At 33.7% G+C, this 14,788-nt stretch overlaps 2 protein-coding genes and 1 non-coding gene across 4 annotated transcripts; 1 reads left to right on the forward strand and 2 right to left on the reverse strand.

Moving 5' to 3' along the window:
* The first annotated feature begins 773 nt into the window (after positions 1 to 773).
* Positions 774 to 6,247, forward strand: LOC120263436. Of its 2 annotated transcripts, XM_039271340.1 has the most exons (4): positions 774 to 1,005; positions 1,807 to 1,864; positions 2,863 to 3,036; positions 3,583 to 6,247. In XM_039271340.1, exon 4 carries the CDS (start codon positions 3,707 to 3,709, stop codon positions 6,110 to 6,112), a length of 2,406 nt encoding a protein of 801 aa, XP_039127274.1. In that variant the 5' UTR covers positions 774 to 1,005; positions 1,807 to 1,864; positions 2,863 to 3,036; positions 3,583 to 3,706; the 3' UTR covers positions 6,113 to 6,247. The 2 variants fall into 2 exon arrangements, with proteins under 2 accessions (XP_039127274.1, XP_039127273.1); XM_039271339.1 differs by lacking the exon at positions 2,863 to 3,036.
* A 1,730-nt stretch (positions 6,248 to 7,977) lies between these two features.
* On the reverse strand, positions 7,978 to 8,049 carry TRNAP-AGG. The gene has a single exon. It is a non-coding gene; the product is annotated as a tRNA-Pro (tRNA).
* Positions 8,050 to 8,589: 540 nt separating this feature from the next.
* LOC120262981 (rho GTPase-activating protein 2-like) lies at positions 8,590 to 11,528 on the reverse strand. The gene is given in 6 exon segments (XM_039270906.1): positions 8,590 to 9,423; positions 9,509 to 9,739; positions 9,814 to 9,933; positions 10,039 to 10,159; positions 11,045 to 11,176; positions 11,178 to 11,528. Coding segments are annotated over 6 exon segments (1,383 nt in total). The 5' UTR covers positions 11,375 to 11,528; the 3' UTR covers positions 8,590 to 8,841.
* Positions 11,529 to 14,788: the final 3,260 nt, after the last annotated feature.

Genomic DNA, 14,788 nt, shown 5'->3' on the forward strand with positions numbered 1-14,788 from the left:
ATATTTACATATATACCCTTATAACACACCAATATTTACTATACATATATATATTAAAAAATTTAAAAATTCTAAAAAAATAACATTTTTTCTCATTCTATGAAACAATACTATATAAACTTTTTTATTAGTTATTTCACTAATTTTTTTTTTGAAAAAACCCTTTTTTTAATTACTCAAATATACTAAAATTCACATCTCCTAAATTACTTTCCACATGCGTAAATTTATTTTTTATTTCATAAATAGTTTTAACCTTAAATAAAGTAAAAAGAAAAAAAATCATTTGACAATAAATACAATATTTACAGAAACATTGACAAACATTTTTAACCCATATCAACATAATTAAATTTTAAATATTAAATATTCATTTTTTAAATATATAAATATACTCTTTCCAGTTTTTTTACTTGTGTAAAGTTTTCTTTTTTACTTGTCTATTTGGAATATTTATGAAATATTAAATATTATTTTTTAAAATTTATCATTTATATTTTAAGTACTTTATAATTTTTAATAAATTATATTCAACTGTATAATTTTTAAAGCATTTGTAATCTTGAAAAATTAATATAAATTTTGATAAATTTTAAATCACTAATTAATTTTATTTAATCAATAAAATGAAAACTAGAGTATATATATATATATATAATTGGGAAAATATTATGGGGGTATATATGTAATTTCATATTTGAAAAGGGTATATCTACAAACTGGTATAAATATAATTTTAGGGGTTTTTCTACAATTAATCCCTTTCATTTGTCCCTTTGGGCGGGCACGACGTCCTGATTCCTTTCTCTCTTCAGCGGCTCCGCCGGCGCGCTCTCTCTCTCTCTCTCTCTCTCTCTCTCTCTCGTTCTCTCTTCATCCCTCTCTCTCTCTCTCTCTCTCTCATGCTCTTGAGATCACTGGAGGGATCTCCATTCTTGGCTTTGGAGGTGATCTCGGGGGCTTCTCACTGGTGGCTAGGGTTGGGCTTTTGCGGAAGGGTCTTTGGTAAATCCAATTTCTTGGAGATGCTGTTTCTTTGTTTAGGGTTTGTGATTTCGTGTTGTTTTTTCTTTCTTTTGGTCTTTGTTTGTGGCTTTTGTGATTTGATTCTTAACTCGGTGGTGATGGGATAAGTTTGGATGGGTTTTTTGTTTTTTGGATTTGAAAATTTTAATTTTTTTTCTTCTTCTTTTTGATTGTTTGAAGTTTTGCGTTTCGGGTTTTGGGTTTGTTTGGAAATGCTGATAATCTAGGGTTTTTGTTTCGATCTTTAAACCCTTTTTCGCTTGGCTACTGTTTATTTGATTTTATTTTTATCTTTTCGGGATTGTAGAAATGAGGGAACTTGGATAATCTCTTTGATTCGATTGAGTTTGGAATAACTTTTTTGTGCGTTTTGATATGAATTCTGATGGTTTTTCATTTTCTCCTGTTTATTTGAATTTTTAAACTTTGTAAATTTTGAATGATTGCTTGCGGGGGTTTGGACCCGTGATCTTGATCTAGGTTTTGTTGCAGTCTATGTGTTTTTTAAATCTTTTTGTTTTGATTATTTGTGATGTTTCTTTTCTTGAAGAAAACAATGGAACAATGTATGTTTTTTTCAATTCCCTTAATGTGATGGAGTTCTAATTCATTGTTCAAACTCAGGTCTGAATGGGACTTTGATTTCTTTTCCATTTCTTCTTTTGAATTTATAAAAGCAGCATGTTGATGTCTCTTCTGTGGAAGTGGAATTTATGTAGGTGTTAATAGTTTTACGGGTTCATTTTGGGTCTTGAAATGAGGGTGCTTGTTATTTTGCAGGTTTTCTTTAAGTGACGGGCCTTCATAACCAATGCTCTCTTGCCTTCTCATGCCTCCGGTGAGATGGATTCTCTTTATTAATGTAATGTTTTTATGCATCTAATTTTTCAGTGTGTGGGTGAGTGAACTTTTAATTTGATAAGTAACATAGTCTGTAATTATGTTATAGATCGGGTATGTGGGCTTAAAGCACTGTTTGTTAAGTACAATTGTAATGAATCAGCATTTTTTATGGCTTTGAAGTTTTGTAATCAAGTATAAGTCCTCTATTTGTCACCTCAAATAATGCTGCAGATCATAATGTATCCAAGTTTATGTGAGTTCTTGTATTATCTACGTAGGCTTAAACCTGCGTGAATAAGGTGGGCATCTCTGTCTGCCAACTAGTATTTTGAGTGCCGTCAAAGTTTCTCCTTGTTCAAATTGCATTTTGTAGAGATTTGGAACCAGTTCTTAGATAGATTGATGTCTTGTTGATATTTGTTCTAACTATGATCAAGGTTCATCATCATCATTCTTATTTAAAATTTTGACCAAAATTTGGTGATTTTGGTGTTATGGAAAAGAGGAGTTGCTGTTCTGTTTTATTTTTTTTTAAAAATGAAAAAATTCAGTGTGATGTTGCCGCAACCGCCAAACAGTTGATTTTTATTAAGGTTTTGTTCGCTTGCAATAATCTGTTGCCTATACCTCTTTTGTCGTATGCATATTACTCTAGATTCCGATGTTGGTGTTTTTTGTTATGTCTCTATCAGACAAATCCGCATCAAAGTCACCACCTCACGTTAAACAAGTATTTGCATACACGTGCGATAAAATGATTAGGTGGATACATTACTGATTTCACCTCAAATAGATTATCATCTTCCGTTTTATTTAATTGGTTCCAAGGGATATGGTGAGAATGTAACTGAACAACTTTTCTGCTGTTGTTTTTGAATTTAGATCCATCCAGCTGTTTGCTAACAAATTTTCTGTTTTTGTTTTTAAATTCTGTTCCATCTAGATAGAGTTTATTTTAGTTTTCTGTGTTCATTATTTTCTTTTGATTTCTAGGTTTAGTTTCTGCTCGGAGAACTTGCTTGGAGAACTTTTGGTAGTGTTGATAGATTTTTATGTATCATATATGGCCACCAGGAGTTACAGTGCAAATGGCCATGGCGTTAAAAAACCACTTAAACATTCTCCTGTTATTTTGAACATATCCTCAGAGTTCCTTCCCACATCCTGGTAGTTATTTTTTTGGCTTTTTAAATCATTATTTAGTCATAGTTCTTGAATTTTATTGGTGCGCTATAACTCAAAATAATGAGTACCCATCAGGTTCATAATCATGCAATATTGGACTGCAAACTTGTTGTTGATAGTTTGAATATTAGACTGGGCCATGAGATTGTACATTGAACATTTTTTTCAACATAATGTTCCTAGATATCTCTTATGACTGAAAAACCTTAAGTTCTTTTTAAAAAAAAGGTTAATCAAGTTTTTGAGCCCTTTAGAAAAATATGCACAAACTGTGGTGTACATATTAAGCTGTAGTTTCTATGTTAAACTCATGTTCATGCCTTCATGGATAAATTGAATTTCTTACTTACTCTTGCTTGTTGGAATTCTTATGGTTAGGGTTTTGAGTTCTGTATTCCTACTGGTGCAAGTTTGAAACCCTTGCCTTTTTCATTTACCTTTCACCCGCCTATTTTTCAAATTCATACAACCCCTTTAAACAAAGGATGAAGAAGATACTCATAATTCCTTTTTGATAATTTTATGCAGATACCAAATTTGGTGAAGCATTCTGCATTATTGCTCTAGTGTTGTTATTGATATTGAAGGGCAGTGTTTTCTGGTGAACTCTGAAGTGCAAGAAACAGTTTTGACATAAATTTTATCAAAATAAATGGCGATGGAGTGCAACAAGGAAGAGGGAATGAGAGCAAGAGACATTGCAGAGAACAAGATGCGCAACAAAGACTTTGTTGGGGCGCAGAGACTTGCACTCAAGGCCCAACAGCTCTTCCCAGATATAGATAACATCTCTCAGATGTTAACTGTGTGTGAAGTGCATTGTTTTGCTGAAGTGAAGTTCGGTGGTGATCCCGACTGGTATGGGATACTTCAAGTTGAGCCTACAGCTGATGGGGCATTGATCAAAAAGCAATATCGTAAACTTGCTCTTTTGCTTCATCCTGATAAAAACAAGTTTCCTGGTGCTGAAGCTGCTTTCAAGTTGATTGGAGAAGCAAATAGGACCCTCTCCGATCAAGGAAAACGTTCTATTCATGACCTTAAAAGAAATCCCAGGAGCATCGTCCCTTCTAGGCAGTCTTCTCAACAGAATAGGGCAGTTTATGTGCATAAACAATCTAAACCTGCAAGTGGAAGGGCCCCAAATATCACCACCAACACAGGTCCTAATCGTGTAAATCAGCAGCAGCCTTCTGCAACTTCTGCTGCTGAGAGTTTCTTGACTTATTGCCCTACTTGTAGCAGGAGATACCGGTATTTTAAGAACTTATTGAATAAAGCTCTGCAATGCCAGAGTTGCTTGAATCCTTTTGTTGCCTATGATTTAAATGCACAAACTGTGTCTCCTGGGGTGAAGTCAAGTCATCCGGGAGCTCAAACAAAGAACTTTTCTGGCCAGAACTCTCATGATGCTGTTCAACAAAATGATTCTGGATATGCTACTTCCAAGAAGGGACCTGATGATAAGGTTGATGGGAAGTCCACAGCTACTGAAACTTTGTCAAAATCAAGAGTCAATGAAGTTGGCCAGAAATCTGTGGATGGTAGAAGTGATGGTAAGACAAATCATGGGGAAACTGGCAATGAAGTGAAGTTTGAAAAAGTGGAACTAAATGAAGTAAATAGGAGAAAGCAGGCAGCAAAACCTTCAGGTGGAAATTCAAATCATAAGAGAAGCAGAAAAATTGTGGTAGAGTCTAGTGATGCAGAGGATGCTGGGCAGGAAGGGGGAGCAAATGGCAGTCATCTACGAAGATCTGCCAGGCAGAAGCGAAAGATTGCCTATACTGAAGCAGAGAGTGATGATGATGTTGATGGCCCATCCTCTCTGAAACCTTCAGATTTTAAAAGGGAGCCTGCTGGTTTTGAAATGAGAAGGAATGAGGAGAAAGGTGCACATGTAAATGAAGGGCTGAACAAAAATGAGACTTGTCCAGAGGTAGATAGAGCTGGTTTGACAGAGGAGATACCCAAATCTGGAACTGGACCGGGTGTTGTTCCAAATGTTGATTTCACCTCTAAGTCATTGCCAGATTTGGAAAACATTTCCTACCCTGACCCTGAGTTCTATAATTTTGAAGAAAACAGAGATGTGAACCGATTTGTGGCTGATCAGATATGGGCACTTTATGATGACTTGGATGGAATGCCCAGGTACTATGCTCGGATTAGGAATGTTCATACCCCAAACTTCAAAGTTCGATTTTCTTGGCTAGAGCATGAACCTGTGAGTGGAGCAGAGATTGCATGGACTGATGCAACTTTGCCTGTTGCCCATGGAAGATATAAACTTGGTGATTCTACAACCACTGAAGACCGGAATATGTTCTCTCATCTTATGTGCTCGGAAAAGGGCTCGAGAAGAAATACTTATGACATACATCCAAGAAAGGGTGAGGTTTGGGCATTATTCAAGGACTGGGATATGAGCTGGAGTTCTGGCACAGGTAATCCGGGAACATACCAGTTTGAAGTTATAGAAGTGTTGTCAGATCCTGCAGAAAGCACAGGGATTGACGTCATTCGTCTAGTTAGGATAAAAGGGTTTGTGAGCTTGTTCATGAGGGCCTTTGATGATGGAGCTGCACAGTTTAAAATACCACCCAATGAAATGCTTCGATTTTCACACATGGTTCCTTCTTACAAATTGAATGGAAATGAAAAAGAAGGCATCCCAGAAGGCTCTTTTGAACTAGATCCTGTATCACTGCCTGTTAACTTTGGAGACTTTGCCCCTTCAGTCAGCCTCGACAGCATTGAGAAGAGCAAAGTCTTGAATCAGAAGAATTTCCCAGATGCTCTAAACATTAGCAGTGATGAGGAGGAGCCCAGTCAAGAAGTTGATGCTAAAGATACTACAAGCCCGCTAAATGCCAGGTCACCACATCCTTCAAGTTCTGTCGGCTTTGAATACCCAGACTCAGAATTTTATGAGTTTCATAACCAAAGAGCAAATGATAAGTTTAAATGTGGTCAAATCTGGGCATTATACAGTGATTTAGACAAGTATCCAAAGTACTATGGGCGGATAAACAAAGTGGCTTCCGGCAAAGTTTGAGGTGGATCTGACATGGCTGGAATTGTGCCCAATCCTAGACATGGAGAAACGGTGGGTCGAAGAAAACTTTCCCATCGGTTGCGGAACATTCAAAGTTGCAGCTGAGACTGCCAAATTCAATTCAACAGAGGTCTTCTCCCATTTGGTAAAAGCCGAACCAGGCGGGAGAAAGGATATGTATGATATCCGTCCATGCAGCGGTGAGGTTTGGGCTATTTACAAAAATTGGCATCCCGGGTGGAGTGATGCCGACTGGATGAACGGGTACATTCGATGTTGTAGAGGTCATTGTACAAACTAGGACCGGTATTTGTGTTCAACTGCTGGAGAAACACTCTGGTCACAGATTGGTTTTCATGCCAAAGGGAAAAGGAAATTCGAGGTTTGTGATACATGTGCAAGAATACTTGAGATTCTCGCATCGGATACCGGCGTTCAAGCTGACAGGAGAAAAGAATGGCACACTGCGGGGTTATTGGGAACTTGACCCAGCATCTATGCCTGAAAATCTTTGAGTTGTAACTTGGTAGGGAGAAGACTTGTTGAATGATATATAAACATAGTTTTAGTTCTGAAAAAAGTACTCTGTTAACTTAGAGCTTTATGTGTATTAACAGTAGTCCTGTTTTAGTAATCTCATGTGAATGAATGTGAAGGCAATGCCTGTTGTTCTTTTATAGTTTTTTGTTTGTTTGTTTGTTTTTTTTTAGTTTTTTTTGCCGAATCGCATGCAGTCAGGGGTGTGTGCACAGTCAGGAATTGATAAACATATGTATAGTCAAGGTACGTATAGCCGGTAATTTAACTTCTAACCGTGTATTTTCACCTAGTTCAGGTGAAGTTTTAGCCTGCAAACTTGCATTTACAATTGGGCACATGAATGACTTTGACAATAGGCCGCATTGTTGAATTAAAAGGGATGTGTTTGACAATAGGGCCAATGCCGCTGAATTAAAAGTTACAACTCGGGATGATGCTGTTGAATTAAAAGTTACAACTAGGGACAAGAACAATTTTTAAGGGAAAAGAGCTCTTAGAGCTATTTTATTAATAGAAATAAAAGTTTACAAGAGCTCAAAATTACAGACCAGAAAAACAAAAAAACACAAATTACAAAGAAACAAATTGAAAAACACTAACATTACAACAAAACTTAGGAAATAATCCCCTGCTGTCTGAGGCTTTTCATTAACCACTTGGGTAAATCCCTACCTTGATGGAATAAAGATATTGCATGATGATTTATTGATTTAGACCATGCATGGCAAGAGATGCCACAGCCCGGTTCCAGCTTTTTGAACTAGTAATCAGTCTTGGACCTCCAGAGTTGACAAGAAGCTCCTCCCTTAAGGCATGAACCTGCAAATTCATTCTCCAAACATTATCAAAGAGACTTTCCTTGACCAGATCCTCATTTGTTGAAATAATTGTCTTGACTACAATCCCCCACCCAGCTTGAGCAAGTATGTAGTGCAAAATTTATAGCCATCCACACCAGAAACTGATAAAATTTCCCTGATAATCCATCACTAGAAAACCACAACCTGCAGATGAAATCTCTTCATTGTACATTACTGCAGTGCATAAGATTGGACCATCAACAAAAGATAAGTTATAAATACTAACTTATCTTTAACAGTAGGGCTGATGTTGCTGAATCAATCAATATTAGCTTCCTTTTTTTTAACATTGATTTCTATCAGGTTTTATTGGTATGTTGTTTGGATTAATTTCGAAATTATGAACATTAAAAATATAAAAAAGGAATATTAAAAATCAATACTGATTTCTATCAGGTTTTTTATGGTATGTTATTTGGAAATTATGAACATTAAATTTTTTTTAAAAAATAATAATTACTGACTGGGGCATTCCGAGAATTGAACTCGGGACCTCTCGCACCCTAAGCGAGAATCATACCACTAGACCAAATGCCCTTGTTGTTATGAGAATGCTAATAAATTTAAAATACTATTATATAACTGAGTCTCAAACTGTTATTTATTATAACGAATTTTGTCTAAAGTGATATATTATCTTATCTTATTTATTTTTTATATTGATTTGATTTGTTAACTGATTATTATATTTTATATTCTTGTTATAATAATATCTATTGTATCATAACTTCCATTTAGTATCATTTCTAAAAAAAAATGCATCGAATGCTAAAGTTATCTGGCCATTATTTATTTCACAGTATTTAATTATTAAATAAATTAATAGATAACTATTTAGAAAAATATAAACCACCAGAAATTGATTGTTTAGTTTATGCGCTCTCACCCAGTGGATACAGATTGCAAACCCGCTTCCACAGCCAAAGATCGTTTTTGACACCAATGCATTTGGCGCATTTGGAATTACAGTGGATTAGTACCATTAGACCAAAGTCCATATATATATATATATAATCCAATAGCAGAAATAGCATAAAATAATGAGAGAAAGCATTGTTCATCAGTAATTTGAAGAAATCATAGAATCAAACTCCATTAGTTCATCAAGCAAAACTAAACATTGTTCATCATCAGTCAAACAACACAATCCAATTCAGCTTGAAGCTGAACCACACCACAAACATTCACAAGATCCACTGCAAGCTCAACACTCTCAACACTGTGTTGATGATGAGATCCATGCACACATGACCAACAAACACTACACTAAACTAAAACTAAACTAAACTACACTAAAAACATCAGTAAACAACAACACAATGCCACACATTAGTTCAACTCAGCTCCTTTTCCTTCTTTTTCTTCTTCAATCTGCTCCATTAAGCTCTTTGATATCATCGTAACATCTCTAGTAACACTTGACTCTGATTCAGTCTCATAACTAGTGATCGAACTACATACTTTGCTTTCTGATGAGAAACAAGAACTAGCATTGAAGTCGGAGCAGCTCAACGGTGTTGTTTGATCTTCTTTCCATTCCAATTGCTTCAAGAAGCAGTCCTCAATGTCTCTCATGCAATCGTCTCCTTCGTCACTTGTGTTTCGGTAATCCACAATGAAACAATCCAATGTTCGTTCAGTAATTTCAGAGCTTGTATTCATATTGACATCCATTTGATTGTTTGTAGTAGCTTGAGCATCATTGACAACATTAGTATCCATCTCTTTTTGACTACCACAATCTTCATCGTCATAATCATCCTGTTGATTGGATACAGGTGATGAAGAGTATGATGAGTAGTCTTCTTCAGAAGCTGTCTCCTCACGCTCCCTTAATACTTTCAGTATTAGAGTCTTGAGCAAGTTCATAACTTGGACAGCATGCATCAATGCTGTTAACGGATCGGACATCTGATACATTGTTCAGTAAAATGTTAGATTGCAGAAAAAGAAAAATGATGAAAAATCATTATTAATGGGTGTGAAAAGTAAGTACTTGAGTCATGTTAGGAGCAAAGACCATAGCGATGTTTCTCGCATTCATCTTGTTTAATTCTTCTTCCTCAACGACATCGGCCATGAGATCGACAGCCCAGTTAAGAAGAGCAACCTGTGTAGGAAGCAGCTGCCTAACAAGATCAACACATTCTTCTTCTGTGTTGCATTGAAGAACTTGTTCCGGAGAGAGCCCGTCAAGCACTCCTTCCGGGAGTTCTCTGAACCAAGCCTGTTTGAACGAAATAAGAGCACTATGATTTGGTTCTCACTTTGCAAACAATTCAGTGAACAAGATGAGCATACCTTAATCAACCCAGCTAAACAGTGAACATCAATATCATCAGGGACAGTGCCTTTGTTCAGCTGGTCTCTTACTTCTTCTTCTTGGCTGTTCTCGGGGTTAATTCTAAAGATGCCTTCTGCCTGTAAATCAATCCAATGTTTTACATACATACAGACAGACAATCTCTGAGATTGAATCTGAAAATATTTCAGCAAGTGAACACAAAAGATATCAATCACTGCTACCTTCAATCCTCCTTGTGAGTAAAGTCTTTCCTGCATGAGTAGCAGAATTGTGGGCACACTGTTACCCTTTGAATCATAACTGCATTGCATTGATTCAGCAGAGACACCAAAAACACTAGCACTGCAAACAAGAAAAAAACTTTGAATGATATTTCACATGGTAATGAAGATGAAAGTTTTTTAGTACGTATATTCATAAACCAAGCAAACTTTTCTTGCAGAAAGTCATTGAAAAATTCATGAAAAAATGTCTCAAAACACTTTTTTTCTCATGCAATGCAAAAGTCCCTCATTTTATGAATCATAATGATGAACAAGGACAATGCATATCATCAAAATTCTCATTAAACAGTGTTAAAACATGAAACTGATTCCAATATCTCACAAAACGTTTGTTTGTAGATATATATACTTCTAATTTTGGAAGTCTGCCACAAATGCTCAGAATTTATCATGAAGTCATTGTTGGGTACCAAAATATACATCAAGATTCCAGAGTACTATAAAGCACAAGAAAAACTATTGATATATCCTCCAATAGGTAAGTAAAAGACAAAGCTCTTTTATTGAAAGCATTAACTGAAAACCAAAATTTCAAATCTATTAATAAATTCTACAATACATGCAAAGCACCAAACCAAGAAATAAAGAAGAAAAATTTTCAAAAGTAAGTAAACCATATCATATCAACTTTATTAATAAAGTGTTATTTTAAAATCCCATTCAAGAAAGTCTTTATAAAGTCTTCAAATTACCAAACATGGTCCACAAGTTCAAAACTAATCCTCTCATTAACATGAAAAACAAAAACAAAACAAAAGATCAAACTCCACAACTACTTCCCCAAAATTTCAAACAAAAATTCAAACTTTTCCCTTGATTTAAGCTCAAAATCACAACAAATCTTCAGTTTTAGGATTAAAACCACTTCTTTTCGAAAAGAAAATTTTCAAATTTTGAAAAAACTAAAAGAGATCCACAAAAAACAAGAACCAAAAACGCTCACCTAGCACTGGGAACCCTACAAGGAATCTCAAGCTCGAACTCAACAGGAAGCCCTAAAAATCCATGAAACCTATCAAAGGTCACATGAGCAACATGCTGGACATTCGTCGGCCACCCAATCTCCATCTGCTCAATCGCCGTCGGGAAGGACCTCATCCTCCGTCCTCTCCATCCTACACGACACCATCGACTTCCTGATCGCCGTCAGAAGCAAAGCAAGCAAAGATATCTGGTTTTCCCCTCCTTCCTCTCCTCCACTCCTTCTCTTCTCGTTCCCACCTCCTCCCGCTCCTCCCCGGCACCCATTAGAGACCAAAACCACTCCGGCCATCTCTCCCTCGCTCTCTAAATCTAGCGCAAGCTCAGCGGACGCTGGAGAGAAGGGATTCAAAGGCAAAGGTGGGATCTTTGACAGCGATGTCACTGGTTTTGAAGGAGCGCTTTGTGTACGGTCTCTCAAACGGCCAACGAATTCAAATTCGCAATGCAACACCACTTTGATGGATTTTTTATGTACACCCTTGATAAAGTACATAATTGAGTCTTTATAAAAGTTATGCAATGTAAATTACTTAAATAACCTTATATATATATTTAAAATTAAATTTGATGTAATTTTTTGAATGATGTAGGTAGTATGGTATGTAATTTTTATTGTATTTGGGTTTTGGAGTATTTAAGAAATTTGAGAAAAATGGACAAAATTTAATCCTAATAAAATACCTCTACTATGATGTATAAATTATGGGAAAAAAATATCTAATTTTTTTTTAAATAAAAGATTATATTATTCTTTCTAATTATGGTTTACAGATAAAATTGTAGTTAATTGTCAAATGTTGCTCTTACCAGGTAAACTTTAATTTGAATGGGTTCAAAACATACATCAAATACAGTGATATTAATGGTTATCCGTTATGAAAGTGGATTTGCAGTCCAATTTTTATATGATTCGAATGAGAGTGCACAGATGAATTATCATTGTTCCTGTGTGCACTCACCTAATTATATATGCACTTGGTTTTATTTATAAAAAAAATCATACTTATCATGTTAATATGCAGTTTTTCTTCTGTCAAAAAGCTTTGTTGGTAATTTAATAATTTGTTAAATGAACCAAATAAACCAGATATTTATGTATATATACCTTGATAGTTAATATTTAGAGGGTAAAACAGTCTTTTTGATTTTTCAAAAACGAAGTTTTCATGATTTCTTACCTCAAGGGTGTATATGTGTACATAATATTGATGTTTTATGGGGTTTTAATGTAATATTCATTTTTAGTGGGTACATATTTAATTATGTACTTTTGTAAGGGTGTACACGCACATTTCTCTGTTTATTTTTAATGTTTTCACGGGAGATGTAATGTTTGGAAAAGTGGGGCCCGATTTGGAGTTTATTTCCATAATGCCATGTTGTTCTTTTGCATGCTGCCGGAAAATGACTTTTTTTATTTTTATTTTTACTTTTTCTGAATTCAACTTTTGGTAATTTCTATAATGATTTTTTTATGCCAATAGTAATAAATCAGGGAACAAATAGTTAAATTTTCTATTTTATTTTTAATATATTATTTTTTAATGAAAATAACCAGTTTGATTTTATATTATTAATTAATCTCACTTGATCTTAATAAAAAATTATTTACTAAAAAATACATAGGATTTTTTAAAATTTTGAAATAATAAAGAAATTTCTCGGAACTTTTTTTTTTAAAAAAAAACTTCAAATGAATCAAACCACTAAAATTTTGTTGACATTGAAAATTTTTTGTTTTTGATTCTAATTAAATTAAACTCATAAAATTATTGTTATTTTATCGGATTAAGTTAGTCGTGCTTACACTTGAACGTAAAAGGCGCAATCTCACTTTTTGCACTTGCACTAGTACTAATAACCAACGTCGTCTTATGTCCTTATTGTTGTCAATGCCATGCCAGAGGTATTTTCAGTATTCTCTTAAAACATTGACAGTAGATTGAAAAAAAAAATTAAAAATATACAAGTAGGTTTTAGTAATTTTATTTTTATTCAAGTAATATATAATATAAAATTTGGTAAAATTTTAAAATATGTTTGAATAATTTTATAGTTTATATTCTTTTGGGTATCATTTTCAAAGGACAAAAAGTATTTATGTTGAGACAACTTGTGGGGCAGGCATGTTTCTACACATTTGAGTTATATATTATCAAACATTCCAAATAAAAAATTTATATTGATTTTGAACTTGGTCAAAACAACTATCAACGGCAATTTCTTGATTTAAGATAAATATTTTGGTGTTTTTAATTTATTATGAATTTTCCATTATAATAAATGGAATGATATTTAAGAAATATAAAAGAAGAATTATGGGAAGATACCGAGAAATCTAAACTATGATACATTTGATTAGTATTAATTATTGTTGTTATTATTGGTAAAGAAGATTAATTAATTAATTAATTATTCTCGGAGTTGTAAATCAAATGCTCTAGTCTGTGCACATACTCCGAATTTTGGAAGCTCTTGTTCCCATGATTCTTTGGTTAAATGACCATCTTACCCCTCTTTTCATTTGGAGTACTAATATTAATTGCTAATTACTCATATTATTAAATATTTTGGTTTATAAAAAATATTCATGAGTTTAGTTTATTCGGTTGGTATAGTTATTTTATTTTGGATGGTAAATTTTTAGATTTTTTTTAATAATTAACCAAAGCTTACCTACCTATTAAAAAAAAATATAAACCGTAATATTTCCTCCGGTCTTTTTTTTACTTGTATATTTTAACAAATTCATATAGATTAAGAAAGTTAGTTAAAATTAGTTGGTAATTTAAAATTTATAAAAAATTATATTAACTTTCCAAGATTACTCTAATTTAAAATATGATTTAATAAAATATGTAGTTGAATATAATTTTTTAAAAGTTGTAAAAGTAAATTAAATATAAAGATAAATTTTAAAAAAATAATATTTAATGTTTCATAAATTTTCTAGATGGACAAATAAGAAAGATAAAAAGCTTCTCAAATTAGACCGAAGAAAGTATAAAAAAATAAAATATAAACAATCATGTGTAGTGGATTATTAGTAGAATGGTGAATATGTAAACCTAAGGTCGAATCCTTGGGGTTGGCTGTACTATTGCAACACAGTGAGATACTGTAGAATCACGGTATATTATTGAGATAATTATTGGGATAATGTCATTTTCATTCTTTTTAGAGTTGCATGATATATAATTTATTAGCTCATTTCTAAAAATCTCGTGGGTGTGCACATAGTATGACTTTAATCGCACGTGGTATGAGATGTCTGACAAGTTAATATATTTGTAGAGGATCGATAAGCCATAGTAATTAGTGCACCATTGTACTCACCTGTCATTAACAACTCTTTTGTAAAAGCCGCGCTTATTGTCTTTATAAAAAAAAATAAAAGAATAATAAAAAAAAAAAAGATGACCATGATATACTATATATATATATTTGTAAAAATTTTTGGAGGGGTTTAAACAAGTAAGCTACCATCTTCATCCGAGGTGAAGTGTAATATGTGAAAATAAGAATAAAAATAAAAATGTTATATAATTTTATTATTTTACAGGGTCGAATCCACAAAAAGGTTGGCCCAAATCGATTGTATTTGGGCCATATCAATCGGCTCGTAATACTTTGGGCCCAATAACTTGATAATTCCTAATTTTATTATATACATCTCTCAAAATCACTTCCGTCCTTCAACTTC

This window comes from Dioscorea cayenensis, chromosome 6, assembly GCF_009730915.1.
Source record: "Dioscorea cayenensis subsp. rotundata cultivar TDr96_F1 chromosome 6, TDr96_F1_v2_PseudoChromosome.rev07_lg8_w22 25.fasta, whole genome shotgun sequence".
Lineage (NCBI taxonomy): Eukaryota > Viridiplantae > Streptophyta > Magnoliopsida > Dioscoreales > Dioscoreaceae > Dioscorea > Dioscorea cayenensis.

Excerpts from the sequence above, each read along its gene's own strand:
- LOC120263436 (XM_039271340.1), top strand. The coding sequence starts at position 3,707 with ATGGCGATGGAGTGCAACAAGGAAGAGGGAATGAGAGCAAGAGACATT.